This window comes from Phragmites australis, chromosome 17 (genome assembly GCF_958298935.1).
Source record: "Phragmites australis chromosome 17, lpPhrAust1.1, whole genome shotgun sequence".
Lineage (NCBI taxonomy): Eukaryota > Viridiplantae > Streptophyta > Magnoliopsida > Poales > Poaceae > Phragmites > Phragmites australis.
The window spans coordinates 22,589,926-22,608,545 of record NC_084937.1 but is presented as its reverse complement, the minus strand read 5'-3'; the positions used below and the strand labels follow the sequence as shown (position 1 = coordinate 22,608,545).

At 46.9% G+C, this 18,620-nt stretch overlaps 2 protein-coding genes across 2 annotated transcripts; both read right to left on the bottom strand.

Moving 5' to 3' along the window:
* Positions 1 to 483: 483 nt before the first annotated feature.
* LOC133897554 (trimethyltridecatetraene synthase-like) lies at positions 484 to 2,595 on the bottom strand. The gene is made up of 2 exons (XM_062338318.1): positions 1,563 to 2,595; positions 484 to 1,301 (listed from the first exon to the last, which is right to left on the bottom strand). Exons 1-2 carry the CDS (start codon positions 2,487 to 2,489, stop codon positions 669 to 671), a joined length of 1,560 nt encoding a protein of 519 aa, XP_062194302.1. The 5' UTR covers positions 2,490 to 2,595; the 3' UTR covers positions 484 to 668.
* An 11,101-nt stretch (positions 2,596 to 13,696) lies between these two features.
* LOC133896563 (subtilisin-like protease SBT1.8) lies at positions 13,697 to 17,278 on the bottom strand. The gene is made up of 2 exons (XM_062337158.1): positions 15,473 to 17,278; positions 13,697 to 14,643 (listed from the first exon to the last, which is right to left on the bottom strand). The coding sequence occupies exons 1-2, from the start codon at positions 17,112 to 17,114 to the stop codon at positions 13,973 to 13,975; spliced, it is 2,313 nt and encodes a 770-aa protein (XP_062193142.1). The 5' UTR covers positions 17,115 to 17,278; the 3' UTR covers positions 13,697 to 13,972.
* Positions 17,279 to 18,620: the final 1,342 nt, after the last annotated feature.

Genomic DNA, 18,620 nt, shown 5'->3' with positions numbered 1-18,620 from the left:
TGATTTTTTCTTTTAGTATCGTCTACGGGAGACATGACCTGTCAGAAATTACTCGTCGGCACACCAAATGTCGATAGACTATCCAATTGCCGACAAGGAACTAGTACGCAATTGGAGTACCAACTGGCTTCTATATCTGCAATTTTCTATTTTAAACTATATTTTTTAATTTTCTAATAAAATAATATTATTTAAAAAAATCAAAGCTATATGGGTCTCAGGCGGGCCATGCGACCTGGGCTGTACGAGATGATGTAGAGCTCGCTGGGCCGTTGCAATTGTTTATCCATCATTAGCGTTTTTCTTTTCAAATCATTTATCCATCGTTAGCTTTACAGTATGAAAAAGAACACCAATTTCAATTCTGAAACATCCAGTAGGATAGGACTACTACAGTCTTCTGACCCAATCCTACATATTAGAAACATGTAGTTGCGGCCGAACACACTGTTTTACCAGCTCGGCCCAATAAGAAGCACCATGTTCTAAGCAGAGAATTTATCCTTGTTGTATATATAAGCAAGCATATTGAGTTACACCATTATTCCACTATAGAGTCGACGCAACACAGGACGCAAGCTTGGAGGAAAACATACAAAGTAACAACACCAGGAACACTGACAGCAAGTCGACACGACACTGCACAGTACTGAAGAAATACGCACACATCAAGCCTCGGTGTAGAGGTGTGCCGGGAGCTTGGGCTCGACGACGGCCTCAAGCGGGTACTTGCGAGGCGTGGACAGCCCGAAGATCTCCTCCATGCTCAGCTCCTCTTTCGTCACGCCGTCGGGGAGCCTCCACGCGAAGCCGTGCAGCAGGTTGGCGAGGCTCACCTGGATCACCTTGAGCCCGAGGCTGTACCCGGGGCACATCCGCCGCCCGGAGCCGAACGGCAGCAGCTCGTAGTCCTGCCCCTTCACGTCGAGCTTGCTGCCGAGGAACCGCTCCGGCGCGAACTCCTCGGGCGCGTCCCACAGCGCGGGGTCGCGGCCGATGGACCACACGCTGACGAGCACGCGCGTGCCGGCGGGGATGTCGTAGCCTCCCACGGACGTGCCCTCGCGGGACAGGCGGGGCACCAGCATGGGCGCGACAGGGTGCAGCCGCATGGTCTCCTTGACGATCGCGTCGACGTAGGGGAGGTGAGGGATGTCCTTCTCCGTGACCCAGCGGCCGCGGCCGATGACGCGGTCCAGCTCCTCGGTGGCCTTGGCGATTACCTCGGGCTTCTTGAGGAGCTCCGAGATGGCCCACTCCACCGTGACCGCCGAGCTCTCCGTGCCGCCGGCGATGAGGTCCTGCACGTGCCATTTGAGATGGTGGTCAAGTGACATTCTCGAAGTGGTCATGATGATCGCACGACTTTAATTTCTCAAACAATTATCGAATTTGTGTTGATTAGGTGATGAGAATTCGGCGACGTGTTGGACTTGGATACGGCCCGGGTCTGAAAAAAAACCATGCTTGCAGATGTATGCGAGAAAAAACAGAACGAATAGAAGCGGAATCCTACTCCAGTTCAGCATATGGCCGTTGGGAAAGAATATATTGAGAGTCACCTGAGTGAAAGCCTTGACGCTCTCCCGGTTGAGCTCGACCTCAAGGTTAGGGTCGTCCGCGATTTGCAGCAGCACGTCGACCATGTCCTTCGCGACGAAGCTCTTGCCCTCGCGCAGCCGCCGCTGGTTGTGCTCCTCGACGACGTGTTCCAGGAACCGGTCGAACATCTTGCTGAGCTTCTTCATCCTCTTGATGTACCCCTGCAGGTCCATCCAGTCGAGCCACGGGATGGAGTCGCCGATGTTGAGCACGCCGTTGAGCAGGAACAGCTCGTCGAGCATCCACTTGAACTCCTCCGGCGTGCTCACCGACCCGCCGCCCTGCGCCGCCACCTCCTCCTTGTCCAGGTACTTCTTGCCGAGCACCATGCGGGTGATCACGTTCAGGCTCACCGTGGACAGGTAGTCCTTGAGCATCACGGCGCTGCCGCGGCCGGACGCTGCGTGCAGGTCCCGCAGCAGCGCGCGCACCTCCTCGCAGCGGATGTACTCGTACGACTCGAGCCGCTTGGCGCTGAAGAGCTCGGTGAGGCACATCTTCCGCGCCTGGCGCCAGTACGCGCCGTAGGGGGACCAGGTGATGTCGCGGTAGTTGTAGGTGGTGTACTTGCCGGCGGCGGTCTTGGGCCGGTCCGTGAACACCACGTCGTGGGTCTTGAGGAAGAACTTGGCCATCTCCACCGACGAGCCGACGACGACGGGGAACGAACCGAACCGTAGGTACATGAGCTGGCCGTACTTCTTGGAGAGCTCGTGGATGGAGCGGTGCGGCAGCGCGCCCACGAGGTCGAGGTTGCCGATGATTGGCCACGGCTTGGGGCCCGGCGGGAGGTTGTAAGCGCGGCTGCGGCGGCGGAGGACGGCTTTGAGGAAGAGCACGGTGGCGAACACGACGCCGAGGAAGGACACCCATGGTGGCAGCTCCATTGGAGTCGAGCTAGAGGTTGCTGTGCCGACGTGGACAGCTGCTGGTGATGGAAGTGGATGGTCAAGTAATGTCTTGAGCTGATGAGATGGTTCCGGAGCGCGCGCAGGCTTCTTATAGGAGGCGGAGTGGTGGAACGCGTGTGTAAGTTGCAGGGTCACTTGGTGGGAATGGACGGGGAAATTGGAGACGACTAGAGAAAAGAAAACTTGACGGAGGAACGTTTTCTTGACGTGGGAACGGCGACGACTTTGGTCTCCCCAGAAACACGTGCAGGGCCCACGATCCATAAAATCTATTATGCAAATCTTTATTTAATAGTAAGATATTTGATCATTAATCATGTATATCGAAGAGAAAGATACAAGATTTTATATAAATTTAAGTATTTCTTAAGATAATAGCCTGACATATATTTTCCTTAATTATTTTTAAAAAGTATATAATGAGGATGTTTCTAGATCGAATCTTAATCTAAAATCCTTATTAGATGAATTTAATCAGGTATGACTTTATGTGAATAATGAGTTGTTTATATTTCTATGTGGCTAGGTTTGCTCTGCTTGTCCGATCTTTTCTTTTCTCCTTCTAGCCCGGAATCTAATTGTTTGGCTTGGACTCAATTCTTTTAGCATACCTCCTCAACTTCTTATATAGTTGAGTTAAAGTAAACATAACCTGATAGTGTAACATTCTCATATTATATTACTTTCGAGTATATGAAGCACTCTTTCATAATTCAGAGATGATTTTCATATAAAACATGATAAACCGATTAAACTATCAACATATGCCTTATTTACTTTATAACGGTTGTGAAACCTATAGTATGATCTGTATACTGTGGATAACAGTTCTAAAAATATAACATATTTCTATTATATATATAATTATAAATCATTCATTACTCATCAGCTCTGCAGTTGGTTCGGAAGATGCAAGTACGTTTAGCAGTAGAAACTCTGACAGATTGTTGGTTATGGCACAATTACTGCAGCCTGTTTGTGTTAAGTTCCAAGTCGATCTTCCAAATGACTGTGACGGTACTCTGAATCTCTGATTGATCAGATACAGCCATTTACATTTCATCCCTGACGTACTCTGAGGGGGAAAATTCACCGCTGACACAGGTGACAGATTTTGTTTTGTTCATGATGCACAGTGGGAGCATTCCATACCACATCCTTTTCAGCGATCACTACATGATCAACTGAGCAGGCAAATTAAGGGTGGGAGGAAAAAAGGATTTGCGACGCTTATGGCCACATAGGGCGGCATCAGTGATCAAGCACTAGGGCAAACCGAAATGGCACGTGAAAGCTGACTAGTCAGGGCGCAGATTTCAGTGCGCACGTTTTGCCCGAAATCTTCTCAAATCAAGGTGCTGCCGCTTTCTGCACTGAACCCTTGCTAATTGACGCGCACCATTAGTATGACATGCATCGCTTCCTGCTTCGGCCCCGTATGGCGTCACCTGCCTAACACAATCTGCGAGACGATTCGATCTGTGATGTGAGATGGTGGGGGGATACAGGTTAACGATAACGCAAGTAGGTAAAATCATGCGATCAGCTTCGGTCCTTGGGGACATCCAGTGCGGTTTATCTCGTGGAGATTCGTCTCGGCAGATACATCCTCGCATCCCGATTAGCAGCAAGTAACACGCCCTAGTGTGGAAGAGATACACTAATCCTCAAGACTTGGACACTTTGCAAATAAAGGGGGAGCACATTGCTATCCTGAAAACGCCAGCAGTGACCGACTCGAAATTGGTAGCACGCCCTAGTGTGAAAGAGATACGGTAATCCTCAAGACTTGAGGCTTGACTCGAAATTGTTAGCATAATTTTGTTGATTCCGGAGCAGGTAACATGCTCTGATGCAGACCCTACCCAAAGAATTGGTTAGTAGTATAAGAAGTTGCTGCTCAATGTCCTATTCTGAATTCTGATGCAGTTCGATCGGCTATTAGCAGTGCGTGTTGTGAGCTGATTCCGTCGGACTTCTCTAATGATCTTTACTTATAATTGCGTGGGGAGTTGCCGGGACAGTACTGAGAAACACCATGGATTATTGATGATAGTTGGACCTGTGGACTAACCATTTGAAACGGTTGTCTGACCATGGACCGACCGAGAGCTGGTAAGTTGGCGTGACACTGTTCGGGGTTTGCTTTGGCGACAGCGATGGGCTTGCCACTTGCTCTAAACTGAGGCTATCTTTTTTGCCGCTGGCGTCACCCATCTGTCGGATTCTAGCTGTGACGGTGAAGGAAATGGTAAGTTTCGTATTACCGAGTGCAGATCGTGTGTTCATGATTTGACCTTCGCTGGTCATTCTCTTTTCTTTTACTTTTTTGCTCATTTTGAGAGGGGCCTTTGGTCATCTTGCACAACCATATGAAATTACTGTCACAATTTGTGGGTTTCTACGGTGGTGTTACGCAGCAGCTTCCTCGTAAGAGGATCAGCAACTAAAAGTTCAGAAGTCTCTTCATCATGTCTAATAGATTTCTTTCGCGACTTAGAATTTTTTCACAAAAAGATTTTCGTTCTCTTTAGCATTTCTTTTCACGGTTCATTTTGCGAAGAGATTTATAAATTTATTCTCTCTAAGATGTGATTCTCTCTTCTTTCACTTTACGAATCTCTCGAGAAAAACGGTTGAAGATGAAAAAAATAGAAAAAAAAATCCAAAAAAGAACAAAATAAAAAGAAAATGGTTAGGAATGATGTAACTATGACCACCAATCAGCGACACGCCACTCACGAGTGCCTGTGCGCCTCACGCCATCGCCTGCTGCGTGCTAGTGTGAATAGGTGTCGGTGTCTGCTGCTCAGGCCATACCAAAACTTTGCTCCACTGAATTGGATAATTATTTTTGTTTTAAATTCAACTTTCTAACATTAAGGGATGTAGTAGATGAGCAATCAGCAATGTTATACTAGTTCTTAAGCATTGTTCTACTGATTCATGAGTTATTGTTCCACTAATTCTTCTATATTCTTCCATTAGTTCATGAGTATTGTTCCACTAGTTTATTTTTAATGTTCCACCGGTATACCACCAATGTTCTACTAGTTTATTTTCAACGTTCCGCTAGTATACTGCCAATGTTTCACTAGTTTAGCGCAAGTGTTCCATCGGTTTATCTCATGTGTTCTACTATTATATTGCCTTTTCTCACCATTTTATCGATTAAAATAAATAACTAAAATGGTCATAAACAAAATATAAAGAAAAAAGCAAATGAAAAAGTAAGAGAAAAAAAATGAAGAATAGAAAGGAAAAATAAAGAAAATCAAAACGTGTTATGAATCAAAAGAACTGATATATAAGCAGTATGATGATAGATTTAAAGTGATGTTGCAAGGAAAAAAGAAAAATTGGATAGAATTCAGTTACTACTAGCTGAGCGATCGAGCGGAAAAGGAAGTGAAAGAAATCATCTGCATATTCAGGCCATACATGGGCCGGGCAGGCAAGTAGCAAAACATGCACATATCGTTACGTGCATGCAGATAGGAGAGAGAACTACCAAATGCTGTATATATACATGCATGAAATTTTCTTTTATTCTTTTTTATTTTTTACATTTGTAAAAAATATACTATCATTTTAAAATATTGCACGGCTCCTATCCTCTGTTGGATGGGCACTTCAAGATGTCGCACTTCCAACGGACGACACCTTAAAAGAATCAAAAAACACTGCATCTCATTGCTCTCAAAATTCAATACAATATCAAAATTATTATGAAAAAATCTGAAAAAAGATACTATGTCGTAGAGGATTCTATAAACACCGCGTCTCATTGCTCGGCTGGATGTGCGTCGAGCGTACATAGGTCACATATGTGGCGTAGTCTCTCTGGATGTTGTTGGGGCTCACTCAAGAATCCCAGAAGTCCAGATTTGAGAAGCACTAGTTTGATTGGCACGCGTACGCCATACCTATTTTTGTTTTACTGTGTAGAGCACGATAAAAGAAGACTAAAAATTAAGTTTATAAATTTTGTACATTTCAATATTTATTTATAAAATTATTAATGTTAAACACATTAAATTAATTATAGAGAAAATAATAGTACTTTTATGCATGCACATAGTTTTAACATGTAGGTGCAAGTAATACTAACCTAAAAAAATTTGTTTCATATTTTTTGAGTTTTAGATATTTTTCTTTGCATTTTACATTTTTTCAGCTAATTTATTAATGTAACTAATATTCATTTTGATATTTTTCTAGAATTTTTGGAAAAAAACATATATATATACATATATATGTATACCTATATGTATACGTATGTATATACATATAAGTATATATGTATGCATATATGTGTACGTATATATACACGTACTTAAGGCCCGTTGCTACAGTAGCAGAGCCCTGAGAGGGTGCCAATTATTTTACTGTTAGGATATAGTATTGATACGTGATACGAGCAAGCTCAAGCATCGAAGTAAATTAGGTCATCTCCAGCAGCTATCTTAAATTTTCATTCTCAAAAATACTATTACAGCATCCCTTATTTTTTTCATCTCCAGCAGCTACCTCATTTCCTATCTTCTACTCTTCTTTTTCTCTCTCCAACCTTACTGGCAGCTTCTGTGAATAGTATACCTACAGTGCTGCTACAGTACCAACACGTTTTCCTGCCTCCGGATCCAATTTCGTCCACTACCAACAGTGTGCTACAGTACGCTGCAGTGATGCGTGCTGCTACGGTAGCCAAAAATACGGACTCTCCCTCTGCAACACTGTAGCGTCACTGTTTGTCACTGGCGCACTGGTGATCGATTTTCAGTACTACAGTACTTTACGGAGTACTATAGCACTGGATAACTCTACTGCTGAAATTGGTCTTACTCCAACCGCTCCAGATTTACCCCGGTTGGAAGATGCTGTATGTGGCAGCTAGCGCAGTGGCATATGACGGGATAACACACCCGCCAATTTTTTTCATAACAGAGCACATGCTATATTAAATTAATGACAATGATTACAACTCTGGTTTAAAAAAAGAACCATGAAGATTAACTACATTACATAAACGCAGACACGATTCTCATAGAATCGGCTTCATAAGCACTAGCCTGCAATGAAACTGTAGCCCTTGCGCTGGACATTGGTGCGACAAATATGGTGGTTGCATCAAATTGTTTAGAGGTGGTGAGCAACATAAATGAGATAAACCTGAGATGCTATAGTATGATGATTGAAGATATCAAGCACATGTGTTCGCAAATCCAAGACGTGGTTTTTCGTCATGAAAGCAGGGAATCCAACGGTACCGTTTAAAAAAAAAATCGTTAAAAAAGGGAATCCAATGGCGAAGCTCATTGCCTAGCCAAGGCTGCAACGACTCATTTGGTCGCAATGTTTGGTTGTTAAATATGCTTCTGAATATTTCTAGGAGTTCATAAAGTCATTGCTTCTCCTAAAAAAGCGTTGAGGTAAAATTCAACGACAAAGGTTTGGTGAATTGAGAGTTTTCGGCGGTGAAACGAGGTTAGTTTTTTGAAGGTGCACATTTCTTATAAACCCTACCTGGAAGTTCAAAAAATTCTTTAACAACATGAGTTAAAAAAGACAAATTTAAATTTAAAATTTGATTCCATTAGCGAGATAAAAATAAAAAACACAAAATTCATATGCAATAGCACCAAGGGAAAAATGTCTTGGAGTGAATTGCATCTGAAATTTGTCATTTTTTATCTTAAAAACCTGACCGAATTTACACATCAAAATTTGCATGAATGTAAAATAATACGTTTCTACAACTCAAGAATTTTTAAGAGTTTGCTAGAACTAAGCTTCTAACAAATCTGTAGATTTTCAAACTTTTAGCCTATTTGCACCTGAGATGCACCAAGAATTTGCAAGGTGGGTTACTCAAACCTAAAAATATAAAGCTATGTGCGTTCGAGCAATTGTCAGACCTTATATTTGTTTGGATGTAAGAGTGAGTTGTTCTGTTATGGAGAGACTATAAAACCATAAGAACATATACATTTGTTTGGATGTGAGATGTGAGACTACCCAATCAGATTTTTAGGTATACTCATGCATAGCAGGAAAATAAGTAATAAAGATTGGAAAATGGTAAATGTAAGTGAAAGCAGAGCGAGTAATTGTCAACACACACGAGTTCTGCATTGCTCAGTGATCGAGTACATATACACGCATAGGTTAGAGATCAACTAATTGGATCCTATAATCAAAACACTACGCATGTACAGGAGCTAGGCGTAAGACTAGGAGTTAGTTAACCTACGAGGAACGAGTTAGCCGTTCCAACACCCCACCACAGTCGATGCGTCACCGGTGCCGATGCAGAGACTGTACTTGAACTCCTCAAACGCCGACGTTGAAAGGCCCTTGGTTATGATGTGGGCAAATTGTTGGCTCGAAGGAACATGCATGACGCGGACTTCACCGAGGGAAACTTTGTCGCGCATAGAGTGGATATCCAACTCTATATGCTTGGTGCGTCGGTGATGAATGGGATTCTGTGAGAGGTAGATAGCAGACACGTTGTCACAGTAGATCGCAGTGGCTTTACCGAGGTTGACATGAAGCTCTCCAAGCAACTACCGCAACCAACAGCACTCAGCGACTACGTTTGCGATGGCACGGTATTCAGCCTCCATGCTGGACCATGAGACCGTTGGTTACCGCTTTGAAGACCACGAGACCAGTGAACTGCCGAGGAAGATGCAGTATCTCGATGTGGAACGCTGTGTGTCCGGGCAACCAACCCAATCGGCGTCCGAGTAAGCGATGATGTTCGAGCTTGACGAAGCATGGATGTGAAGGCCATGATCCACTGTGCCCCGTACGTACCGTAGAACACGCTTAACCAAGTTCCAGTGAATGTCACGAGGCTTTTGCATGCGCAAGCATAGCTGCTACACTGCATAAGTCATATCGACGCTCGTCAATGTCAAATATTTCAATGCCCCCATGATGCTCTGATAGAATGATGTGTTAGAGGCTAGAGTGTCCGATGCGGTGGAGAGCTTTGGCTTCGTGTCGACCGGCGTAGGCGCCAGTTTGCAGTTAGCCATGTTCGCACGGTCAAGAAGGTCTTCAGCATACTGAGCTTGCGGCAGGAAGAATCCATAGTTGGTCTGTTGCACCTTAACACCAAGGAAGAAGCTCAGAGGTCCGATATCCTTCATGGCAAACTCGCTTTGAAGGTTGTTGATGATGCCTTGCAGGAGCGATTGGGAAGAAGCCGTGAGCATGATATCATCAACATAGAGGAGCAGGTATGCGAACTTGTTGCCCCATCGTAGTACGAACAACAACGTGTCGGAGATGGTGGTTGTGAAACCCAGGGTGCACAGATAGGATGCGAACCGCATGTACCAAGCGTGCAGTGCCTGTTTTAGGCCATAAAGAGATTGAGACAGAAGGCACACGTGCGAGGGGCAGTTGTCGTCGATGAAGCCCTTCGGCTGCATGCGGTAGACGCACTCATTAAGTTTGTCATGAAGGAATGCATTCTTCACGTCTAACTAATGCACAGGCCACCGGGGAGATGTGGCGAGGTGAAGCACTGTCCGGATAGAAGCTAGCTTGACAACAGGAGAGAAGGTTTTATCGAAATCAACCCCTTGCCGCTATGAGAAACCACGTACCACCCAACGGGCTTTATACCGCTCGAGCGTGCCATCTACCTAGAACTTATGGCGGAAGAGCCACTTGCCAGAGATGACATTGGCATTGATCGGGCGTGGAACCAGAGTTCAGGTGTTGTTGGTGCGCAAGGCGTCAAATTCTTCATGCATAGTTGCACGCCACACCGGCTCGCGTAGAGCAGCGCAGACGGAAGAGGGCATCGACACAGGTTCATCGGTGGAAACCACGGTGGCGTAGCGGGGGTTAGGCATGACGACGACGCAGTGGAGCCTAGTGACCATGTGGTGACGTGTTGAAGGAGAAGCGTTAGCGGTGGCTGCGGGCGGAGGAGAAGGTGTAGTCGTACCACATGACACAGAGGAGGCAGTTGGAGATGCGTCCGTGAGTGTGGGCGCGACGGACAAGGCCGTTGGCGTGAGCACGTCAGGCTTGGTCATTGGCGAACAAGTGGGCGAGTCGGGTGAATCAGAGTCAAAATCATGGGAAGAGGAGGAGGAGGAATCAGACGAACTCATTGTGGAGGAAGGGAGGAGCAGTGGAAGATTGTGTTTCAGAATCGAACAATAACTGATACCATGTAAGTGAAAGCAGAGCGAGTAGTTGGCAACACACACAAGTTCTGCATTGCTCAGTGATTGAGTAAAATACACGTACAGGTTAGAAATCAACTAACCAGATTCTATAATCAAGCCACTACGCATGTACAGGAGCTAGACGTAAGACTAGGAGTCAGTTAACCTACGAGGAATGAGTTAGCCATTCCAACGGTAAAGGAGCGATTCTAGAAGAAATTAAGTAGTTAGAAATAAAAACACTTGTCATATGGTGGCACTTTAGTCCTTATTAATTTAGTCCCAACTAGCCTTGCCATGTTTATACTATCATTCTTTGAAATTTAAAAGAAAATTATCATAAAATTGGATTATTACTGGTCCAGATTTTAGAGTAACGAGCATAAAAAAAAATGAACTACTGGCTAAATGTAATATGTTAGGTAAGACTAAAAGATCAGGGTGGTTTGCATATTCAAGACCTAGTCATCCAGAATAAGTGTCTACTTAGCAAATGTCTATTCAAATTAATCAATGAAGATGGAGTAGGATAGAAATTACTTAGGAGCAGATATTTAGGTAATAAAAAAAGATTCAAGTGAAAAAGAAACTAGATGACTTACACTTTTGGTTAGGCCTAATGAATGTCAAGCCATTGTCCCATAATCTGAAAAACTTCCAGCTATAGAGTGAGACACAAATTAGGTTCTGGAAAGATAAATGGTTGGATTTAAGTATGTACACTAAGCGAACAATACCCTATCTTATATAATATTGCACATAAGAAAGCATGCCATAATATCAGATGTTCTTAGCTCGGCCCCCTAAATATCTTGTTTAGATGGGCACTGGTGGGGAATAAGCTAGAGGTCTGGCATAGCTTAGTGAAAAGATTTTAAGCGAGTCCAAATAAATGATAAACCGTATGCATTCAAATGGTCATTGAATCAAAATGGACAATTTTTGGTCCACTCAATGTATAAAGCACTGTTAGAATGTAACAACATAGCACACAACCATTATGTGTGGAAGTTAAAACTCCCTCTAAAATATTATGGTATTCATGTGGTTTGTATGTAATGGTGTCATACTTACTAAAGACAACTTATTAAAATAAATTAGCAGGGTAGTGAAAAATGTTGTTTTTTAATATAAATAAGACTATTCAACACCTTTTATTTGACTGTAATTTTGCAAAGTTTATATGAAGAACATGCACATTACTTTTGGCCTACAACCTCCTTTTAGTGTATCCAACATGTTTGGATCCTAGCTAATAGGAATAGGGAAAAATCTTAAAAAGAAATTTGAATTGGGACTTGTGCTATTTGTTGAACACTATGCTCAATCGAAATAATACCGTTTTTGATAAGGCAAGGATTCACTCTTCTACGCAAGTAATTTTCAAGGCTGCACACTGTATTAGGTTCTAGTCTTTGTTACAGAAGGAGGAATAAGCACAATGAAGACAACTATCGTATACATCATCTTCTAAAACGGGTGGATGTTTTTGTTACAGAAGGAGGAATAAGCACAATGGAGACAACTATCGTATACATCATCTTCTAAAACGGGTGGATGTTTAGCAATAGATTAGATATTTGACGATGAACATTAGCTATTTGTTAAACTTCTATTGCCTAGAGGTTATGTGGTGGCTATGTGATAGACGGAGTTGCCTAAAATATAATGAAAACTTTTTAATAATTATCGGCTATGTGCATCACAATATGTAGAGATCGGGATATTGGTATCCCTTGGTTAAACCACAAGTAGGAACGGTGACATACTATTCTAGTTGTCCGCCGTAAATTCCCACGTTAGAGACCGGGATGGTCTAGGTTAAGTGGTCAATAGAATAAAACTATTCAAGCGAAACTTGGCCGGGGCTAGCGTAGTTCCTCTGTCCACATGCCAAGGTCGGAGACGCTGAGCAGAGGACTTTTTCATGAGGTTCTCTCTCAAAAAAATTGAGAGGACTTCCATGAGGCGTTCGCAACGAATGCTTGGAAACCACGTTTGTGCTTACTGACATCAAACAAGAGTACTTGCGTTTAACTTATTAAACTTTGACGCACTGACATATTAAGCAGACATCATCACTCGTCCCTAACAATTGCCAGGAATCTATTTAAACATCGATATGTCCAACGGACCAACCCGAATGGTAAAACCCACAATTTCACTGAACTTCTCTCTTGGCTAGACCTGGTTTTTATGGGCTGGATCTTTCGACATGGTGCCATAATTTTGCAGTGCTCTTTAGTGAGCCACACTTTTTGAGTCTTCCAGCATAGCCACATCCTTACGGTAACTACAGTCTAATTTTGCTTAGAAATATTGTGGCTTAAGACGATGGATGCTATAGCTAAAACGAAGACTTGAATTTTGAAACTGAGGACATGAGCTGTACCGTACTGCAAGTATTTGTGTTAGTACATCTTAGCGGCAGCTGATTTTGTTGGGTTGGCTATCTCCAATCAGAATGGTGCAAAACGCGAGCTGCATTAGTAAATCTTTAATTTCTGATCCAGCAAGAATATACTACTAGTCTTTACTTTGTACATCACCTACTCTTAATTCACTAATCTGAATTCTAGCCAACTCTAATGCCGCACAAATTAAGTTGTCTCCGCGTTACTTCTGAAGTCGTCAAGCATCCAAAATCGTGGAGGAGCAGGACTATGAAATGCTGCCGATCGAGGTCCGGCCAGCGGATGTGCCCCGGCTACAACCTCGGGCTGAAGGTGATCCATAAAACGAGGTGCTACAGTACACCACATCACTGTTGCTACAGTCTTACTACAGTAATATTTGATTAATTAATACAGACTACTATAGCGGTTGACTCATTACACTGTTCATCCAGTGATTCTCTACATTAATCGCAATTCAAAAAACAACAGTGGAGACTGGGGAGCAGCCAGCGCTTTCTGCTTTGCTGGGCTTCGCAGCCAGCCCACTACCCCGTTCCCCATTCTGGGAAAGTTGTGCTTGCTGCGTGTGCACTAGTACAAAACCATTAAGAACACGGGCAGCAGCTGATTATATTCGATCAAGAGATACAGTAACTTGCTGGGCTGGCAGCTGATACAACGAATCAATACAGCCTTATACAATTCCGAGTTGGTGAATGAATCGCGAAGCAAGCAAAATTCAGATCATTATTGACGGGCGCCTAGCTTCGCCTGAAGACAGAATTTTTCCGGCCGCCGGAACACTCCCATCATCGCCGCCGATCACTCCACCGGCACGGCTAAATGCTGGTTTAGTTAGCGACCAGTGCTACATCCCCCACGAGTACGATATCGGGCTCCGGACCTCGTGCTCGTCGCTGCTCCACGTCAGCCACCCGAACGCGGCGGGGTCCATGGGCCCCCTGGCGTTCGCGGACTTGAACGTGACGGTGTACCTGAGCTTGCCCCCGGCCAGCCTGAACAGGAGTCTCGCCGGTTTGACGCTCACGCTGACGTCGCTGGGGCCGGTGACCTTGACGGTGTACTCGGCTCCGGCGTCCCCGACGTTGGTCAGCTCGCGCCGGTACTTCACGGTGCTGCGCGACCCCCGGGCGAACACGACGGAGAAGGACGGGTAGTTGAGGTCCCCGGGGCTGGACAGCTTGCGCGTGCACGTCACGTTCGGGCCCGCCGCCGTGATAGCCTGGATCTGCTGCGGCGAGACGCCGACGGTACAGAGGAAAGCGACGTAGTCGTCGACGGAGGCGTCGTAGACGAGGCCCGGGGAAAGGGCCCTGACGGGGTCCACGTGGCCGGAGCCGAAGGACCACGGCGTGGCCGTGGCGTTGGTCGCGGCGTCGAGGAGGGGCGAGCCGGTGTTGTCGACGGTGTACGCGGTGGTCATGAGCGCAGACTTGACGGCGCTGGGGCTCCAGTCCGGGTGCGCCGCCTTCACGAACGCCGCGAGGCCGCTGATGTGCGGGCACGACATGGATGTCCCTGCATCACCGAATGCGTGTCAGAATGTCGTGCTGCTAAAGCCTGTCGAGTGTCGGGCATATCATATTTTCTACGCACGCGAACTGCACCCAAAAAGCTAACAACATCATGGCCAAAAAAGGCAAGCTGCTACCCAAAAACGATCACAACAATAATAACGTTCATACACGGCTATAGGGGTGTAATGATCGGATACAGACGATTATAGGTCATTATGGATCATATTTTACATTTTTTTTTGTTAGAGTTGGAAGCATATAGTATCAAATAATTATTTTTTATCATATATTCTATCTTATATTTTTCTCGGAGTTAGGGTCAGAACGGATAGTATTGTAAGTTTTTAGTTAGTCATATAGATAAAAAAAAAAATCACTTTATTTGCATCTCTATATAGCACATTAAACAGTATAGAGGTGCAATCAAAATGAGTATAGAGATAATGATCGCTGAAATATAAAAACAAAAACATTTAATACTATTTGTTTACGGATATATAATAATTTATCTATATATTATCATATTTTTAAGTAAAATTATAATAAATTTTTTCGTAACATCTAACACTCGGATATTTTAGATCAGTCATCTTATATACTATTTTTTTCTGAAATATAAAATTATATACTAATAATATTGGATAGCCATTATTATATCTCGTATTTGCTTTGCAGACCTTTTGGCAGTGGAATATGCGTCCATTTTCACCCTTACACGGCTACTAGCGGAAGTACCAATTTTGAGCACGAGGACCGTAAAGCTAAGTTGTCTGCACTACGCAACAGAGTCAGTCCGACAGTGGTACAGAGGAAGCAACGCGTGCACTCACCTGATAAGATGTTAAACGGCGACCGCCGCTCGTCGGCGATCAACCCGGTCGGCCCGAGGGACCCTGTCCACCCGGCAAGGATGTTCACCCCCGGGGCGATCACGTCCGGTTTGAGTAGCTGCGGCACCTGCCTGTTCGGCCCACGGGAGCTGAACGCGGCCACCACCGGCGCCGGGCGCACGTCGAGCGCGGTGCCGGCGAAGGTTAGCGCCACCTCCGCGTTGGCGTCCGACTCCACGTACCTCCTTATGGCGTCGCCACTCTTGGCGCCGACGGCGACCGCCGGGAGCAAGTGGCTGTCCGCCACGACCTCCTCGCCGCTCTGGGCGGTATTCGCGAGCACCATCCCGACACCGCCGGCCTGTTTCACTACCTGCCCCTTCTCCACCCTCGAGTTGCCGCCCCGATCGCACAGGACCACCTTGCCCTTCACCACCGCGGCGTCCAGCGTGCCCTCCATGCAGAGCTTGCTCGCATTGCTGCCCGCGCGGATGCCCTTGTTGTACACCATAGGGAACTTGTCGTCACCGAGCCCATCGCCAGAGTAGAGAGACATGCCGGCGTGGGTCTCGCCGTTTCCGAGCTCGGCGTACGCCGGGAAGTTTCGGTCGAGCGTGCCCGCGCCGACCGTGATTATCCACGGGGCAGTGTTCACCAGGGACGACGGGGACGGCCCGCTGTTCCCCGCGGAACACGAGACGACGATGCCGCGGCGGGTGGCCGCGAGCGCGCCGATTGCGATGGGGTCGCGCGATAGCGGGAACGCGCCGCCACCGAGCGACAGCGAGAGCACATCTACGCCGTCATCGATGGCCTGCTCCATGCCCGCCAGAATGTCAGAGCTGAAGCACCCCTGCCTCCAGCACACCTTGTACGCCGCGACGCGTGCCCCGGGAACCATGCCCCGAGCCGTGCCCGACGCGTACCCGAAGAGGCTTGCCTTGGCCACGACGGCCCCGGCTGCCGTGGACGCGGTGTGCGTGCCGTGCCCGTCACGGTCCCTTGGCGACATGAGGTCAGAACTGATGCGAGAGCCATTCCCACCGCTCGCCGAGAGGCCCCGGAAGAAGGCGCGGGCGCCAATGAGCTTGCGGTTGCACATTGAGGAGGGGAAGTCGGTGGCATTGGTCTCGCAGCTCCCGCGCCACCGAGACGGCACGGGTCCCAGAACGGCATCCCCGAAGCTGGGGCTCTCGGGCCAGACGCCGGTGTCGAGCACGCCGATGATAACGTCGGAACCCCCGCCGTCCGCTTCAGGCCCATTGTACGGCGGGAGGTGGAGAAACGAAGGGGAGCGCGTGGTGTGGAGCGGGAGGAGGACGTCCTCATGGACCGACGCAACAGCGGGGTGGCTGCGGAGCGCCGCAACGTGGGATGGGAGGAGTCGGGCGGCGAATGCGGACGGCGCGGCCGTGGTGTACGAGTAGAGGAGGTGGCGAGACGGGTCCAGGGAGAGGGAGTCGAGGTGGGCGTGGTGCCAATGGAGGTGCGTGGCATAGTGGGACGGCTTGAGCACGGGGTTCAGGTAGACAATGTAGGTTGCCGCGCCGGCATCGGCGTCGGCGCCGGAGGCGAGGGCATAGGTGGTCGAGACGACGAAGAGGAGGAGGAAGAGAATGAGCGGTTGCTGCATGGGGAGCATGGCGACTATGGAGTGTGAGGGAGTGAAGTGAGTCCGTGCGAGGCGTCCGGTTCAAATAAAGAACCAGATGGCATCAAACGACCCACTGTAGACACTTACTCCTTTTGAACTTTTTTCTCTTTTTCTATATATGTACATCAACATAATTCTAAAGCCTAATTTCATTGCACCATCAGTGCAAGCAAAGCATATCCGACCTGCTGCATCCCGGATCGTGTGCCCTGCATATCACCACCGAAAATGTTCATACGCACGTACTGACGTACGTGTAGCATTCCTCGCCTGCAAACGTGCAACCCTTGGTGTCAACGTCGACTTTCCCCCGGTGCTATAGTGCTATACACCGCACGAGCCTGACAATGAGGCGAGAAAAAACGCATTACGGATCGTCTGCATGCCCATCATGCAAGTCCGCCTCCGGCGGCCTCCACGCAATGACGCGACGTCCTCCTTTACAAACGGCACAGTCCACCGCCGCGCACGTACGCCGCGGCCGTGGTCGCCGTCCGTCCTGCCTCGCTGTAGCGCCGGGCGCTCGTGGAGGGATCAGGTTCGCGCAGCCCATAGTGGGAGCGCGTGGACCGTGGAGCAGAGCCGGTGCCGCGCGTGGGGCGCCTGCGGCATGGCATCCCTTTCGCCTCTGATATTGCGTCGCCCTCGCCCATGCCTCCACTTTCTCGGGCGGAGCACCGCGTGGCGCCACGATTCCTTGCCCCGCGATGGCGGAGAGCTGGATTCTGTTGCGAAAGCTTGCGAGAGCCCATGCACTTTTCTCTCGGCCTGAGTCTGGTACTGATGCGGGCCGTCATAGTCATGGGATATTTAAGTGTGTGATCACCCACCATTAGCATTCACAATTCAGCCAATGGTGCCATCTCTAGAACAGGGCCTGATAACCGGTAAAGTTGTCAAATTATACAACATAGATTTCGTTTTTTTCTGTGAGTTGTCGAGAGTGAAGATTGGGTAACGGGGAATAGGGAGTATCTTTGCAGAGGAGCAACCGTTGTCCTTGCAGTTTTTTGTCTAGTGGAACAAGAAAAAGATGACGCTTGATGAGCTTTTGCGCATTTGGATGCAGTTTCTGCACATCTTTTCTAAAGCATATCTCATTTTACTGTAAGCGGCTCAGACCATTCAGAGCACTATGTGCTCTGGGGTTCGCATCACGTTGACCAAAAAAGATTAGATATCTAGCATCAAAGCGAACACATCTCTGTGTCCGCCATTTTGATTTTCACTAGCGAATTGCCTGTGCTCTGTTACTCTGCAGACGCACCATAGCATTCAGGCGAACACAGTTTACATGACCTTTGCTGATGGCAAACGTTACAACGAAGAATGAACCTATGATGATCTAAGTGAATAGTCAGCTCTGTGATCACAGTTGTCAAACACATGGATTGACCAATTTACCGGGATATTTTGTAGAACACAATATGGCTGCCCTGTCGTGTTCATGGATATTTTCAAAATTGAATATTCTGCAACCTAGCCTGAAACACG